Raw genomic sequence first — 14,373 nt, 5'->3', positions numbered from 1 at the left:
AAGCCTGGTTATTTATTAAGGTATTTTATTTTATTTTATTTTTTTATACATTTCATTGATTCTTTTACAGAGAGAAAGGGAGAGAGATAGAGAGCTAGAGACGTCGATGAGAGAGAAACATCGACCAGTCGCCTCCTGCACACCTCCTACCGGGGATGTGCCCGCAACCAAGGTACATGCCCTTGACCGAAATCGAACCCGGGACCCCTCAGTCCGCAGACCGACGCTCCACCACTGAGCCAAACCGGTTTCGGCTATTAAGGTTATTTAATATTGATTTCAGAGAGAGGGAGGGAGAGGGGGAGAGAGTAACATCAATGATGAGAGAGAATCATGGGTTGCAGGCCCCATTCTGGGGATCGAGCCTTGCAACCCGGGCGTGTCCGGCCTGACCAGGAACCCACCTGGGACCTCCTGGCTCCAAGGCCGATGCTCCACCCCTTTGCCACGCGGGTGGGGCAGCAGCCTGGAAGAAGCACCGCAGTCATCAACACACATGCGGACATAATTGCGCCTTTTTTTTTTTTTTTTAAAGAAGCAAAATTCTATTTAAAAAATATTTTTATTTTTCTCTTATAATTGCGCCTTTGAATGCGTGGAACAGGCACGGGAAGACTTGAACTTGCTACCGTGGAGCGGCTGGCTGCCCGAGTGCGTGAGCGGACTCCGCCCGCCAGAGGCGGCCCTGAGCGCCCGGGGCGGGGAGGGACGTGGGCGCGGGGCCGGGTGTGTGCGGGGCCCCGGGGAGCCTCCCGGGCGCGGGCACCGAGGAGCACGGAGCACGGGGAGCTCCCCGCCGGCTCCGCGCAGCCCGGGCCCCGCCCGCCCGCACCACGTGACCCGGGGGCGGGGCGGGGGCGTGGCCAGGGCGGCCGGCGCACTTCCCGGCGTGCCGCGCGGGGGCGGGACGAGGGCGTGGCCAGGCGGCGGGGGCGTGGCCAGGGCCGGCCGGCGCACTTCCCGGCGTGCCGCGCGGGGGGCGGGCGTGGGCGTGGCCAGCGGAGCCCCGCCTCCGGACGCCCGCTCACCCCTCGCTCTCGGCCCGGACGGCACCGCGGCCCGCGGCCTCAGCCCCGGCGAAGGCGGCGGCATGCGCGTGTGAGATGCGGCGGCGGGCGGCCGCGGCGCGGGCGGAGCAGCGGGCGGGCGCGGCCTCCTCAGCGCGGGGCGCGCGGCGCAGGCGGCCGGGCCCGCGGGCGCCGGGCCGCCGGCCGCGCCGCCTCCAGAGGCACCGGTTCAGGACTCGTTCGCCGCGTTGAGGCCCGGCGCCGCCATGGAGGCCCCGCCGGACCCCGCGCCCCTCGCCGCCGCCCCGCCGGCCCCGCTGCGGGCCCCGGAGGTGGCGCGGCTCCGCCAGGAGCAGGAAAAGGTAACAGGCCGCGGCCCGCGGTCCCCGGGCGGTGGGGCGCCGCTCCCCTCCCTCCGTCCGTCCCCGACCCCCGACCCCCGCCCCCGCCCCGGGCCCGGCTCGCCCCCGGCTCGCCCCCGGCGCGGTGTCCCCGGTGCCCGCGGAGACGGAAGCCCGGAGAAACTTTTGTCACGTGCTCTTGTTGTCTTTCGGCGGCGCCCTTTGACCTCCGAGGGGCGGGGGCCGCGGAGGGACCAGGTCGCCCCCTTCTCCTCCCCGGTGTCCCGGGGCCTGGGCGGGAGGTGATTGCCCCACTGTGCCCCCGGCTCCGTCCCCGGGACCGGGTTTGTGACGGCGCCACGTGCCCGCGGGGGTGTGGCCCGGGTCCGAGGGGAGGGTCCGAGGAGAGGCTCCGGCTCTGTTCCAACCGCAGCCGCCGCGCCAGGGAGCCGAGGAGCCGGGCAGCCGGGCCGCGGCGAAGAGGGAAGGGAGCCCCGCATCTCCCACTGCACCCGACGGAAGACGCACAGCGGGACTGTTTTTTTTTTTTTTTTTTTAAATATATGTGTGTTTTTTTAAAAAAGTTGAACTTTATTGGAAGGGAGCAGGAGAGAAACATCAACGATGAGACAGAATCATCCCCCGGCTGCCTCCTGCAGGCCCCATACAAGGGATGGAGCCCAAAACTTGGGCATGTTTTGATGGGAATTGAACCTGAGAACCTTCAGTCCGCAGGCCGAAGCTCTATCCATTGGGCCACACCAGCTAGGGCTGCCATTTTTTAACCTCTTTCCTGTTGGCTGGCACAGGTACCGCACATGTTGGGTCCCCAAGAAATGTTTGGGGCACAAATGAGTAAACTTATATACAGGCTTTCACTGCTTCCTGTATGTAAACTCATGACATATAAACATGGGGATGTCCTCACTTGTCCCCTGAGGACAGGTCTTCATCTTTGGGTCTCGGTCTGCCAGCACACTCTGGGCCTTTAGTTGGTGTGTGGGCCGCTGTTCACTTCATTCCCTCCGTGTGGAGTTCTTCATCCACCCCACTTCAGCCAGACGGGGGACTTGGAAATCTTAGCTTCCTTAAGTACCAGCTCAGAAGGCCACACCTTCCTTGGTTATTCTCGCCAGAAGACCAATAGCTGATACTTTTTGTAAAGTTCAACCTATTTTTCTTGTTCTCCGAAAGCAAAATACTTCCTCTTGAGCACACCGAACAGGTGATTCCAAGACTAACGACATGGCTGCTAAAATATTCGCTGCTGCTATTAGTGGAGAGAATCGGTGTGCCTGTGCGTAAGGCGCATAAGGGAAATGAATGCAACACGATTATAGTCGTCATTAGCGAACGTTGCAGTTCGTTACTAATGATATATAACAGGAAGGATATTGTAAAAATTAAGTTACGAAATTTTCATTAAAACGTTTCTTGCAGACAGTTATATTGGCTGGCCTCAAAAATGTTCGTTGTGGGCTGCGAGTTTGACATGCTCGGGCCAGACTATTTGGAAGGGTCAGCTCAGTACAGGAGACCCAAGATATAGCTATCTTTTTTTTTTTTTTTTTTTTTAATAGGTTTAAAAAAAACATTAAAAAAATCCTCACCCAAGGACATGCATTTATTGATTTTACCACCATTCATTTTCAGAACTTCTTTTTATCTTGGGAAACTGAAACTCCCCATGAATCAACTCCCTCTCCCCTGCCCCTCAACGGCTGCCATTTCACTTTCTGTCTCTGAGTCTGACTAGCCATCTTACCTTCGTGGCGTCATACGGCATTTGTCCTTCTGTGACTGGCTTATTTCACTTAGCATGGCATCCTCAGTGTTTATTCATATCACAGACCACGTATATCAGAGTTCCCTTTTGTAGGCTGAGTAATACTCCATTGTACGGAGATGCCACAGGTGGTTCTTCACTCATCCACCGAGGACAGGGTGGCCTCCGCTGTTTGACTGTTAGGAATAATGCTGCCTTGAACTTGACCTGCAGGTCTCCCAGGCCCTGCTTGGACTTCTTTTGGGAATGTACCCAGACGTGGCATTGCTGAGTCCCATGTCCTCTCTGTCTGATTTTGTAGGGACCACCAATCTGTTTTCCACCGAGGCTCCGCCATGTTGCCCTTACGTGGTTATTACTCTTATCGCTGTCCCCGTGGCTGCGACCTGACACCTCACCGTGGCTCTGTTTCACCTCCGTGGATGTTCTTTTTTCTCTGCCTTTTTAGGGGCTTCCTTTGATTTAACCAAACACACCTTGCTGATGTGTTTTCTCCGCTCTGACAACTTTCTGATAACTTGTTCATGATACATTCTTTTTTACTGTGGAACTTTAGCACTATACTTCATATATGTATTTGTTAGCACTAAATATACTATATATTTATACTATACTTACTATTTTTTCTCATGAGGGTTTTTTAATTTTTTTTTTTTTTTTGATTTCAGAGAGGAAGAAGGAGAGAGAAATATCAATGATGAGAGAGAATCATGGATAGGCTGCCTCCTACACATCCACACTGGGGATTGAGCCCGAAACCCCAGCATGTGCCCTTGGTCAGATTCGAACCTGGGACCCTTCAGTCCGCAGGCTGACGCTCTATCCACTGAGCCACGCCGGCTAGGGCACGAGGGTTTTTTTTCCCCAGAGATCGCAACATGCACTCCTTTACCCATCCCAGCGCCTGCGTTATGGCTCTGTGCGTTTGAATTCTGTGCGTTTTAAGCACTATGACATTTTATTGTTTTCGGGGACCTACACTGAGTTGTCATTACCTTTTCTAAGAATACCTTGCTAGGAATAATGCTGCCTTGAACTTGACCTGCAGGTCTCCCAGGCCCTGCTTGGACTTCTAAGAATACCTCAAGTTGCTCTTGAGTTCCTCCTGCATTTACATTGCGCCCACAGCCCCTGTAGTATTTCTCTCCCCGGGTTAGGGTTATTGAACGTGGCTGACTGCGCCCCGGGTAGTGTCAGTGGCTACACCGGAGTGAGGGAACTCGGCTCTGTTCTGTGGCTGCGCCTCCCTTTGCTCTGGACAGCAGCATGGGCGCTTGGTTACTGGCTCACACCCTAAGGGGGGTCACTCTCACTTTTCGTTATTGTGGACGGCAGCTCCAGGTCAGCTCTGGTTGCTCCTTGGAAGGCGGTGTGTGTCCTCCCTGCTCCTGCCCGGCTGCCCCGAGCTTCTCTTTTCTTTGGTGTTTATCCGGGCAACTCCTCCTGTCTGTGTCTAGTCTGCAGTGCTTGTTCCTTTTTTAGGAGGTCACAGGCTCGTTAGACTGGTCCAGCTGTGTAAGGGACCGGGTGAGTGTGGGAAGTGGGGGAGCTTGCGGGGAAACTGGCTAACGGTCCAGGTGAGGCGAAGGGGATGGCGCTGATTCCATCGGGCTGTGTTTTCTGAATAAGAGCCGCCAAGTGCTTTGGCAAGTGGCTCTGTGTAATTGGAGTTAACTGTTGGTAGCAGCTTTGGCGTTTTGCCTTTTAGGATATTTAGAAAGGAAAGTTGCTTAAAGCTTTATGCGGAAGCCCAGCTCAGTGCAGTTCCTGCTGCTGACAGCGGTTCCAGTGGAGGCACATTGCCCCTCCTCCGGCCGAGGCCAGGCCACTTGGAATGGGCTGGTATTCACAAGGGGTCCAGAGCTGATGGCCCTGTGGACTGGTGCCAGCCCACAGCCAGGGAAATGAGTGGAGACCTTACCCCCGTGCAACCAGGCCTGCCTGCCTGCCTGCCTGCCTGCCTGCCTTCCTTCCTAAAGTGAGAGCAGAGTTGTTGTTATTCCTGCATCCATGTGCTTCATTGGCTAGAACTGATCAAACTCAACCTGTGGAGCAGACTGTGCTTGTGTGTCAGCTGGGCCCTGGCGTGAAGGAAAAGCAGTTGGCTGGGCTGGGTGTCATTGTCATCCTGGACTTATAACTCGATTAGTGCCTGATGTGGTGTGATAGTGATCACAGGCCGGCCCACTGCCCTCTCCTCCAGCGCACGCACAAACATACACCACACGCACTCGCGCACACGCACACACCACGCACACACACACATCCCACTCATGCACACACACGCACACTGTTTTGGGAAATTTGTTGTTCATACTCAGTTGCTTGACCTGAAAGGGCCGTGAGCTGAGTGAAGCATTGGAAGAAGGAAGGATGTTTATTGGTGGATTTAAGCTTTCTTGCTTTTACTGCCATTACTGTGGGCTTATGCAGGGAGGGCAGGAGCAGCAGTTGAGTCCGAGAGGGAGGGAGGGAAGGCGGGGGAGGGGGGAAGAGAGAGAGAGAGAGAGAGGGAGAAAAGATGCAGACAGCTGCTCTCCTGTGGGAGCCGTCCCACAGTGAGTGTGGTCTTTGGGGTTGTTTCCCTCTTGGCAGTCCTTGGCAGTCAAGTTGTGTTCGTTACTTCACTGCTGGCACAGGTGCCCGCTCCAGGAGAGGTTCAGGCCCCTCCGGAATGTCCGCAGCTGGTGTAGGAGGTGCCAGTCTCTGCAAAGCTCGGTTAGCCTTGCTCTTGGGGTGGGGAGGGCGGTTTTGAGTTAGGCGGTGCCATGTGACTGGGTGTTGGCAAGGACTCTTATTGGGGGGGGGGGGAGAGGGCGTAAAAAGCGGTTGGTCAGCGCCTCGCCTGTCCTTGCCTGTGGACCCAGTGCTCCTGCCACACGGACGTATTTTATTTACAGTTCCTGGCTGTGAGTGCCGTTACGTTACAGAATTTACTGGGGCAGTTATTTTAATTGTTGAAGTCTGCTGACCAATTCGTTTCCTAAAAACGGTTCAATAAGACTTCTTTCTCTAGGAGTAAGCTCCATATTTTGGCAGGTCTAACTTAACAACCTGGAATTGGCTCCCGTCCCGATAGCCATCTTACTTCTTCAGGAAAGCTCGTGTAAGGACCACAAAGCAATGAGGTGTTGTTTCCCCCAGAGCTGTTTATGGGACCGGCTCACTCTCTCACCGTTAAAGGGATCACCCGAGTTCCTTTTCAGAGGGAGTGAGATTATTTGGAAGTACTTGACAGAAAAATGAGATGGGTTTGTTTTTAACCCAGGTAGACTCGTTTGAATCATAAAATTGTCTTCTAAAATTTTCCTTCCCAGCTAAGTTGTAGAAATTAAAAAAACAGCAACTTGCTGTAACGAGGAAACCTGCAGGTATCTCACAGTGTGAACACAGCGGCCTGGGTCCAGTGTCTGTTGGAGTCGTGGACCGAGGCCACTGAGGCTGTAGCAGAGGTCGCGGGACGCACCGGGCAGCTCCTGTCCCCTGCGTCCTCCCCTGTCCCTCTGCAGGCTGGTCCTCACAGTGCCTGGCCTGTGTGGATGGCGCCCAGCGCAGCCTCTTCTGAACCCTCCCCGGAACCAGCGGACACGTGACTGTAAGCAGGGCTTTGGCCGTGAGCATTCGCCTTGTAAATTATGAAATAGGTTTGTTGTTGTCTTCTTGAAATCTGTTCCTGGGAACTGTTTTAGGAAAGAGAAGGGACCAGGGGAGGGGGCTGGGGAGGGATAGCTGGAACCTAGGGGGGAGCAGAGGGGGGATGGCAAGGAGACAGGCCATCTTACCGCGGACTTGTTTTTTAGGCATAAAAAGCGTATGTGCCAAATTTACATATTTACTAATTAAAAAGGCTTCCTGGAGGCCTCCAGTAGACTATCTTCTATGACCTTTAACACCGGCACTAATGGATATTGCACAGAACATTTCATCGAAGGCCCTTTAAATAATGCAGGTGATTATGAATATGTAACTAGTTAATATGCAGCCGAGGCAGGTTGCCGCGTGGAGGTTAATGAAGCCTGCACGGCGGTTCGCGGCTTCTCCTCTGCTTCTGCTCCTTCATGCGTGGAGACCGCGTCGGCCGGAGAGGGCTCAGCGTTTAATGGGTGTTCAGGAGGAACTTTATCAGGAAGAGGGTTCACGCAGATGGTTTTCTCTCTCAGGTTACGTGGAGTTCTGTTCGTGTCTCAGAGACCGTAGGGTGGACGGGAGTCACTGGCCGCTCTCTCTAAGTGCGTGTCGGCGATGTCCGCACCGCTGCCAAGTGTGGCTCAGTGAGTGCGACTCCGAGGTCCTCGGCCCACAGCGGCCCTCCCTCCGGTGCTGAGTGAGTGTGAGTGCGGCTGGGGGTCTGATCCCAGCATGCATTTGGAGCAGGATTACTGCCCTAGTATTTAAAATGCCCCAAGGGGGACAGTTATTTCAGGAATTAAACATTAGAAAGGTTTAGTGACAGCCCCACTCCCCCTTGTGACTTCTGGGTGAAGCATTAAGCATACGGACAGACAGCAGACAGTTACCGGTGTTCAGAGCAGTGAACCAGAGCCCTGGGTTTCAGACCAGATAAAGCGCTTGGCCTGTGGCTCCGTTGGTTGGAGCAACGTCCCATTCACCAAGGCTGTGGCTTCATACCCATCGGGCACACTTAGCTTGCGGGTGCTGTCCTAGTTGGGGTGCATAAGAGGCAACTGATGGATGTTTCTCTCTCTCTCTCTCTCTCTCTCTCTCTCTCTCTCTCTCTCTCCCTCCCTCCCTCCCTCCCTCCCTCTCCCTCTCTTCTCTCTCCTCTCTCCTCTCAATTCCCCTTCCTTCCTCTCTCTCTAAAAAAAAAATAAAAAAAAATCAATAATAAAAAACCCCAAACATGTCCTTGGGTGTGGAGTCAAAACAAAACCCCAGATGATTTTTTTTTTCCATGTGGCTTTGTATTGAGCCTTTTGGCTTTTACTCCTTAGTTTCTTTGTCTCTAAAATGGTGCTACAGTATTTGAAATGCTTACAATGTTTACTAATGGGCCATGTAAGAGCAAGTGATTAGTAATCTTTGGAAACAGTGTTGCTTTTCACTTGCCATCTAAGTGTCTTCCCCTTTGTTGGCTGGGTGCTTACCGGTGTTCTGAGCGTGGTGGGATCTACCGAAATGCCGCAGGGAAACAACTTTGGCCATTAATTTCACTGTTTCCAACGGCTGTGCTATGCGGTGCTTACACTTGTATCATAACTCACAGGGGGACAAATGGGCTGTTCAGAGCATCTCTTTATCCTGAGTATTTCCCTTTGAAAATGTAGTAGAAAAATATCACCCAACTCACTTTTAATGCGTCAGAATAAAAATCACAGGTGAGAACATTTGTAGATATACTGACAAAATAAAGCATTTTCACTACTGTCATTTTTTTTAACTGATGAAACGTGGATGTTACATTAGCTTTTTGTTATTTGTAACATTTGTGTATCCTACAAAATATGTAACACTGAAGCGGGCCTGTAGATTGTACAGACGCTGGTTATCTTCTATCGTGTGTCATCTCACGTTAGGAAGCGGGCTCTGCACCAGCCCGGGCGGGAGCTGCAATTTGTCTGCGGTTATCAGCCGAGTTAGGCGGTGACAGAGTGTGCAGCCAGGAGCCCGCGCTCCGTCTCGCGGTGACACAGAGAGATGGCCGGGTGCGGGGTCTGTAAGGCCCGCGGGCTGCGCCGCGCTGATGCAGTCTGTGCCACGCCGTTTTCACGAGGAATTATCTGTTTCCATGACAGGTGGTCGCTGGCTGCCGAGAGAGGATCCAGCACTGGTGAGTGAAGGACGCTTTTATCGCTTTTCTGAGACACTGTCAGCCACCCTCCGTGGTTAAGCAGAGTGGGCCCTAGTTTTGGGGCCTGTGATGGAATTCTGCTAGAACTGTCCATGTGGGATGCCTGGCCACTAGTTTATATCGTCTGCCACTGTTTGCTGACTTACATGTCCCCTGATTCCCTGAAGTGTCCCCACTGTGTTTATTCCAGGGGCTTGTGTTCTCCTTTCTGTTGGCGAGTGTTAGAATAACATTGTGATTATGAAGTGGAGACAGACATTTTAGAACTGGACTAATGGTAGCTCTACCGGGAATATTTTCTGTGTGACCGCGATGATAACTGGGTCAGCTGTGGACAGGGTGGCAGCGTGCTGAGCCCCTGAGCAGCTGCATGGGCCAGCCGCCCTGTCTGCTCAGGCTGGTTCTGAGCTCAGAGCCAGTGCTGGTGCGCAGCCCCTCCTCCGTCCCGGGGCACTGAGAGGCACAGAGTGTGGAGGCAGGAGCCTTCAGGGGGCCCCCACCTGCCTTCAGACAGTGCTGCCCCCCACGCTGCTTACCCGGCGGCAGCCTCATCTGCGGTGCAGTCCGCGCAGCCGAGCCCCTTGGTGGGGACACCATGTGACAGGGTGACAGGGTGACGTGTAAAACGGGCGATGTCTACGGACGCCCGTGCTGGCTTGTGCACTCTCGGCGATTCTTCCGTCCAAGGGGCACAGCAAATATCTGGGCTTCAGGGTCTGAACTCCTCTGCTTTACCCCCAGTTCTTGTAAACAACGCTTTTCACTAGTTTCTTGCAAATCTTCCCAGGAACTGTTTGCATCTAAGCTAACGCTAGTGTGAGCGTTTGCAGGACTGCTCTAACACGTAACTGCTAGCGTGCAGCAGGCCTCACAGTGCGCCTGGGTGTGCAGCGGCACCACGCTGGCGCTCCAGACACTCTGTCCCCTGTGCTGCCCACGGCCGTCTCCAGAGCCCCTGCAGGCGCAGCTGGCTGTGTCTGTCAGCACGGCCTGCTCCAGAAGGCGCTCTCATGGGAGCGGTCTGGTTTCTCTCACCTGTGCTTTCTCATCTTCCTCCTTCCTCTTGGTGCGGAGATGTTGGTGAGTGACATTCACTACAGAAATATTCTAGGGCGAATAGCATACATGTGAGAGCCCTTCGCCTCCTCTAGGCCGGCTGGGGGGGCCGGCATTGACTTCAGGGGAGCGGGGAGTAAACAGAGCAGCCTGCTGCTGGCAGAGCAGTCATTTCTGTTATCTGGACACGATGGTCTCGTGGCAATTTATCCCAATTTCAGTTTGACAGCATCTGCATGTTCTTTTTAAATTGCTTGCTGAATTGGTGAGTTTTATTTTAAAACATCGACAGACCCTTTGCTGTAAGACATTTCAGTGCCCTGGTTTTGCCTGCAGCCGCCACCCTAGCGGGCCGGGGAAGCTCATCTCCGGGAGAGGCTGAGAACGGCCCGCAGGCTGTGCTGGCCGTGGGCGCTGAGGGCCTGGGGGGAGGGCTCCAGGCATCTCTGCTCCCGCAAAGTCCTCGTTGTTCCTCGTGAACTGCGAGGCAGCTCCGTCTGGTGGAACAGGACGCGGACGCCAGGGCCGGAGGAAATGCCGGTGCTGACTGTGATTTCTTCTGGCCCATGGACCCCCCCTAGTCAGGGCGGGCCTAGTGAGGGGATGGCTCCCCACTCAGCCCCGCTTTCTGAGATTTTATCGGTGGCTTCCTGAGCTTCCCTCGCCCTCCTCCCTCCTCGGGAGTTTCCGTTCCCTCCACACATCACCATCTCCCTAGTTCCCGATTTCTCTCGGGTCAGACCCCTTCCTCCTCAGGAGACCGGTTCTCAGGATGGGGTTCTCTGAGGCCAGAGGCCCCGGGCTTCTCCCTGGGAGCGTGTCTCGGGGCCAGGCCCTCGGGAAACCTGGTGAAAACGGGTTGTGAGTGAAGACGTGTCCACCTGCAGAGGGCTTAGGTTTCTGAGGGCTGGGGCGGGCGCAGAGCCTGCGGGCGCTGGCTGTGGTGACTGGGTGTCTGGTGTTCTGTCCACAGGCAGCGCGTGGAGGACGACTACAGCGCCCTGCAGGAGCGGCTCGGCACCCTGCCCGACAAGCTGTCCTACGACATCATGGTGGGTCGTGTCCCGTGCGGAGGGACCCTTGTTTCTGCGGAGACGCTGCCCGTGGGGAGGAATATGTTCCTTTACCTCCGGCCGGGGTCCGGTCACTGGCCACCAGCCGAGGCCTGCGTCAGCAGCAGCCGTAGGGCTTGTCTCACTTCACACTCAACCAGTCGTAGTAATATGGGTCTTTTCTTCTTCCCCTTTCTTCCAGACTTACATGGAATGATCACCTTATGGTGACATGCATGGCTACATGTTAGCACCACATTTGACATGTTGGTGTGCAGGTTTACTCTGTCCGAAAACTACAGTTATGGCAGAAATACCGTGCTTAGTCATTTCCTGTTAGCCAGAGCAGGAATAGACCGTGATGTTTTGTAATTCACAGAATTACCGGTAAACCCTAGAACTTTGATTTTATATAAAAAGGTACGCTAGTTTCTGTTTGAGTGATCTCCATATTGACAGGGTCATCTGTTCCCGAACCCTGGATTAGAGCCCTCATTGCATCGGTGTTCTTTTTAAAAAAAAATATATTTTATTGATTTTTTACAGAGAGGAAGAGAGAGGGATAGAGAATTAGAAACATAGATGAGAGAGTATCATTGATCAGCTGCCTCTTGCACACCCCCTACTGGGGATGTGCCCGCAACCAAGGTACATGCCCTTGACCGGAATCGAACCCGGGACTTCTCAGTCTCTGCAGGCCGATGCTCTATCCACTGAGCCAAACCGGTTTCGGCTGCATCGGTGTTCTTCATGGAGGCAGTTCTTCATGGCGCCGCCCAGGTCCCGTGCAAGCGTGGTGGCCATTCTGCTGGCCCGCACACGATCAGTTTGTAATTGGTTAAAGATGATATTATTCTAATAAAATGGTTATTTTGTTGGAAATAATTTTGTTATTTTAATCAAAGGTATTAATTAATATTTCATTACAAGTTTGTTTCATTTAAATTTATGAATGAACAAAGTATAACCCTTCGAGACGAAGCTGGTTTCTCTGAGAGCTGGTGTCAGTGTGCCTCTTCCCCAGCAGCTTTATTAACATAAGCAGCTCCTCCAGGCTCTCCATGGACCTTCGATAGAGTTAGGTTTCTGTGCGCTGACATTTTATTTTTCTTAGTGTTCAGATACAAAGGCCTCCACGCAGAGCTGTTAGTGCTTAGTGTTTCATAAACTGTGCTCTTCACTGTTCCTAATGCTGCTGTTTTATTTTCTAAATAGGTGCCCTTTGGCCCCTTCGCCTTCATGCCGGGAAAACTTGTCCACACGAACGAAGTCACTGTGCTCCTGGGCGACAACTGGTTTGCCAAGTGCTCCGCCAAGCAGGCCGTGGGCTTGGTCGAGCACCGGAAAGGACGTATGTACCGACTGTGAATGACGCTCCTTTGTGAGAGGGTCCCCGGGGGCCTGTGGGGGAGGGAGCGGGACGATGGCACCTCTGGGTGGACTAGCACCCCGTTAGCGTGTCTTTAGAAACGGCATCCTGTGAATGTCACTCCGTGTGGTTTTGTAGGTAGAAGTTGGGAAGACATACGAATTGGGGGCATTTTATGCACATTGAAAGGAAATTACTTAGAAGGGCCAGACATGTTCTGGAGCCAACCTCCCACAGTCCCTTCCTGGCTGCACCTGGGGTGGCGCCATGGCTCAGGGGCTCTGTGGAGTGAGTGAGGCCCCTCCACAGGTGGGGTCCCTCGGCCTGGCCTGCCGGGATCCGGCTGAAACTGGCTCTCCAACTCCCCTGAGGGGTCCCGGAGTGCGAGAGGGCACTCTGCAAAGTTGCTGTCGTACAGGGTGTGGAACGCAAAGGCAAGTGAGCAGTAACCAGATTCATGGCCGACAGCGCCCCAGCAACAACATGACCCACGGCCGAAGGGGGAATTGTGTGGCCCCGGGAGGAATTGGGCTCCCTGCTCTGGCTTCGGGTGCGTCACCCGAGAACCGCCACTGCCAAGTCACTGCAGCTCGGCAGTTCCTGTGTTGAGTGCCTGCCCCCTGGTAGTCAGTGCACGTCATAGCGACCGGATGGAGGGACACTTGGCTTATTAGCCTTTATATATAGAATGTATAGATAATTGGTTTGTTGTAGGCACTCTCATTGACTTATGTTTGCTTTTAATACTTTACACAGAAGGAGTTAACTTTCTACTTACTGAACTGAGAGAAATATCTGTTTTCAAAGTAGAAACAGTTCTTAAGCATGTGTTTGTTGGTTTGGAAGAGTGATACTTTTAGTTTACGGAAGAGGCCAGGAGTGGAGGGCCCTAAAGTGCACCCGTGTCTTTGTTAAGTGGTTTGAGGTCTCTGCCTCTTTGTATTGAGCTAGTTCTTTAGTTTTGTTATCTCTGATACTATTGATATTTGTTGACACCAAATAGTAGTGCGTTGTTTACACACACACACACACACTTTGGAGTTGGGTGGGTTGAATTACGTCCTAGCTTAGTTGCATTTTAGAATTAGGTTTACTAATCTATGTTCTTAGTTCTATAGTAGTATACTTAAATTAGTAGTAATATATCACCCCTACCTGCTTTTACCCTGGGTAAATGTGCATTTGAGAATATGCTTGTGAGGATCCCTCTACATAAATGCGGTCATTTAGACAGAAAACAACCGAGCTTTTCAACGATGACATGCCTTCACTCACCTGTGAGGGGGCACTGGTTAGAGAACTCATTTACTCATTGAAATGCTGGGCTTTGTACTTGGAGACTAATTGCAGACCAACTTGTATATGTTTACAAGTGATACGTATTTTGACGTTTTGCGACACTGATGAGCATCTTCCTGTGTCCTGTGGGGATTCCTGGCAGTGATGCCTCCGAGGCGTCGCTGCATTAAAACGAGCCACGTGCACCCGTCAGGGCCAGAGGAGGGCGTGCTTCCCTCCGAAGCCCTCCTGACGGCTGCTCACAGGAAGCCAGCACGGTCTGCTCGCGCTCTTCATCCTGATCTTTGTGTGGCTATTTCAGCAGATGAGTCTTTAGAGTCAGGTATGACTTAATATGTGGGTGGGAGAATATCTTTAATAGAATAGAGCTCTAGAATACAGAAATGTTTTTTTGGTAAATCACTTTCCAATGTTAAATATGGTTTTGAGAATGACCAAACATAATGACTTTTGGGATCAATATTTATCTAAGATAATTTTTAGAATATATTCATATAAATTATGTTTGAGAACCTATTATGAGAAGTTAATTATAAAAAAGTTGTTTTGTTCACACAGTTTTGTAATACTTATCAATACTGAAGAAAATGTTTGGGCACGTTGCTGTACTGACATTTGCTAAGAAAAGATACTTTATTTTTCTTAGGGCAAAAG

The 14,373-nt window shown here is 52.8% G+C and overlaps 1 protein-coding gene across 2 annotated transcripts in view; it reads left to right on the top strand.

The window, feature by feature from the left end:
• The first annotated feature begins 1,016 nt into the window (after positions 1-1,016).
• URI1 (URI1 prefoldin like chaperone) overlaps positions 1,017-14,373 on the top strand; it is a 24,743-nt gene continuing 11,386 nt past the window's right edge. The window contains exons 1-4 of one of the 2 annotated variants that reach the window (XM_084905512.1): positions 1,017-1,369; positions 8,888-8,922; positions 10,973-11,051; positions 12,267-12,402. In XM_084905512.1, the coding sequence (XP_084761638.1) occupies positions 1,274-1,369; positions 8,888-8,922; positions 10,973-11,051; positions 12,267-12,402 (346 nt within the window). In that variant the 5' untranslated portion in view covers positions 1,017-1,273. The remainder of the gene's footprint in view (positions 1,370-8,887; positions 8,923-10,972; positions 11,052-12,266; positions 12,403-14,373) is intronic. The other variant, XM_084905511.1, reaches the window with a different exon arrangement.

This window comes from Pipistrellus hanaki, assembly GCF_964339955.1.
Source record: "Pipistrellus hanaki genome assembly, chromosome: 15".
NCBI lineage: Eukaryota > Metazoa > Chordata > Mammalia > Chiroptera > Vespertilionidae > Pipistrellus > Pipistrellus hanaki.
The sequence above is the reverse complement of the archived record's forward strand: the minus strand, read 5'-3'. Positions and strand labels throughout refer to the sequence as shown.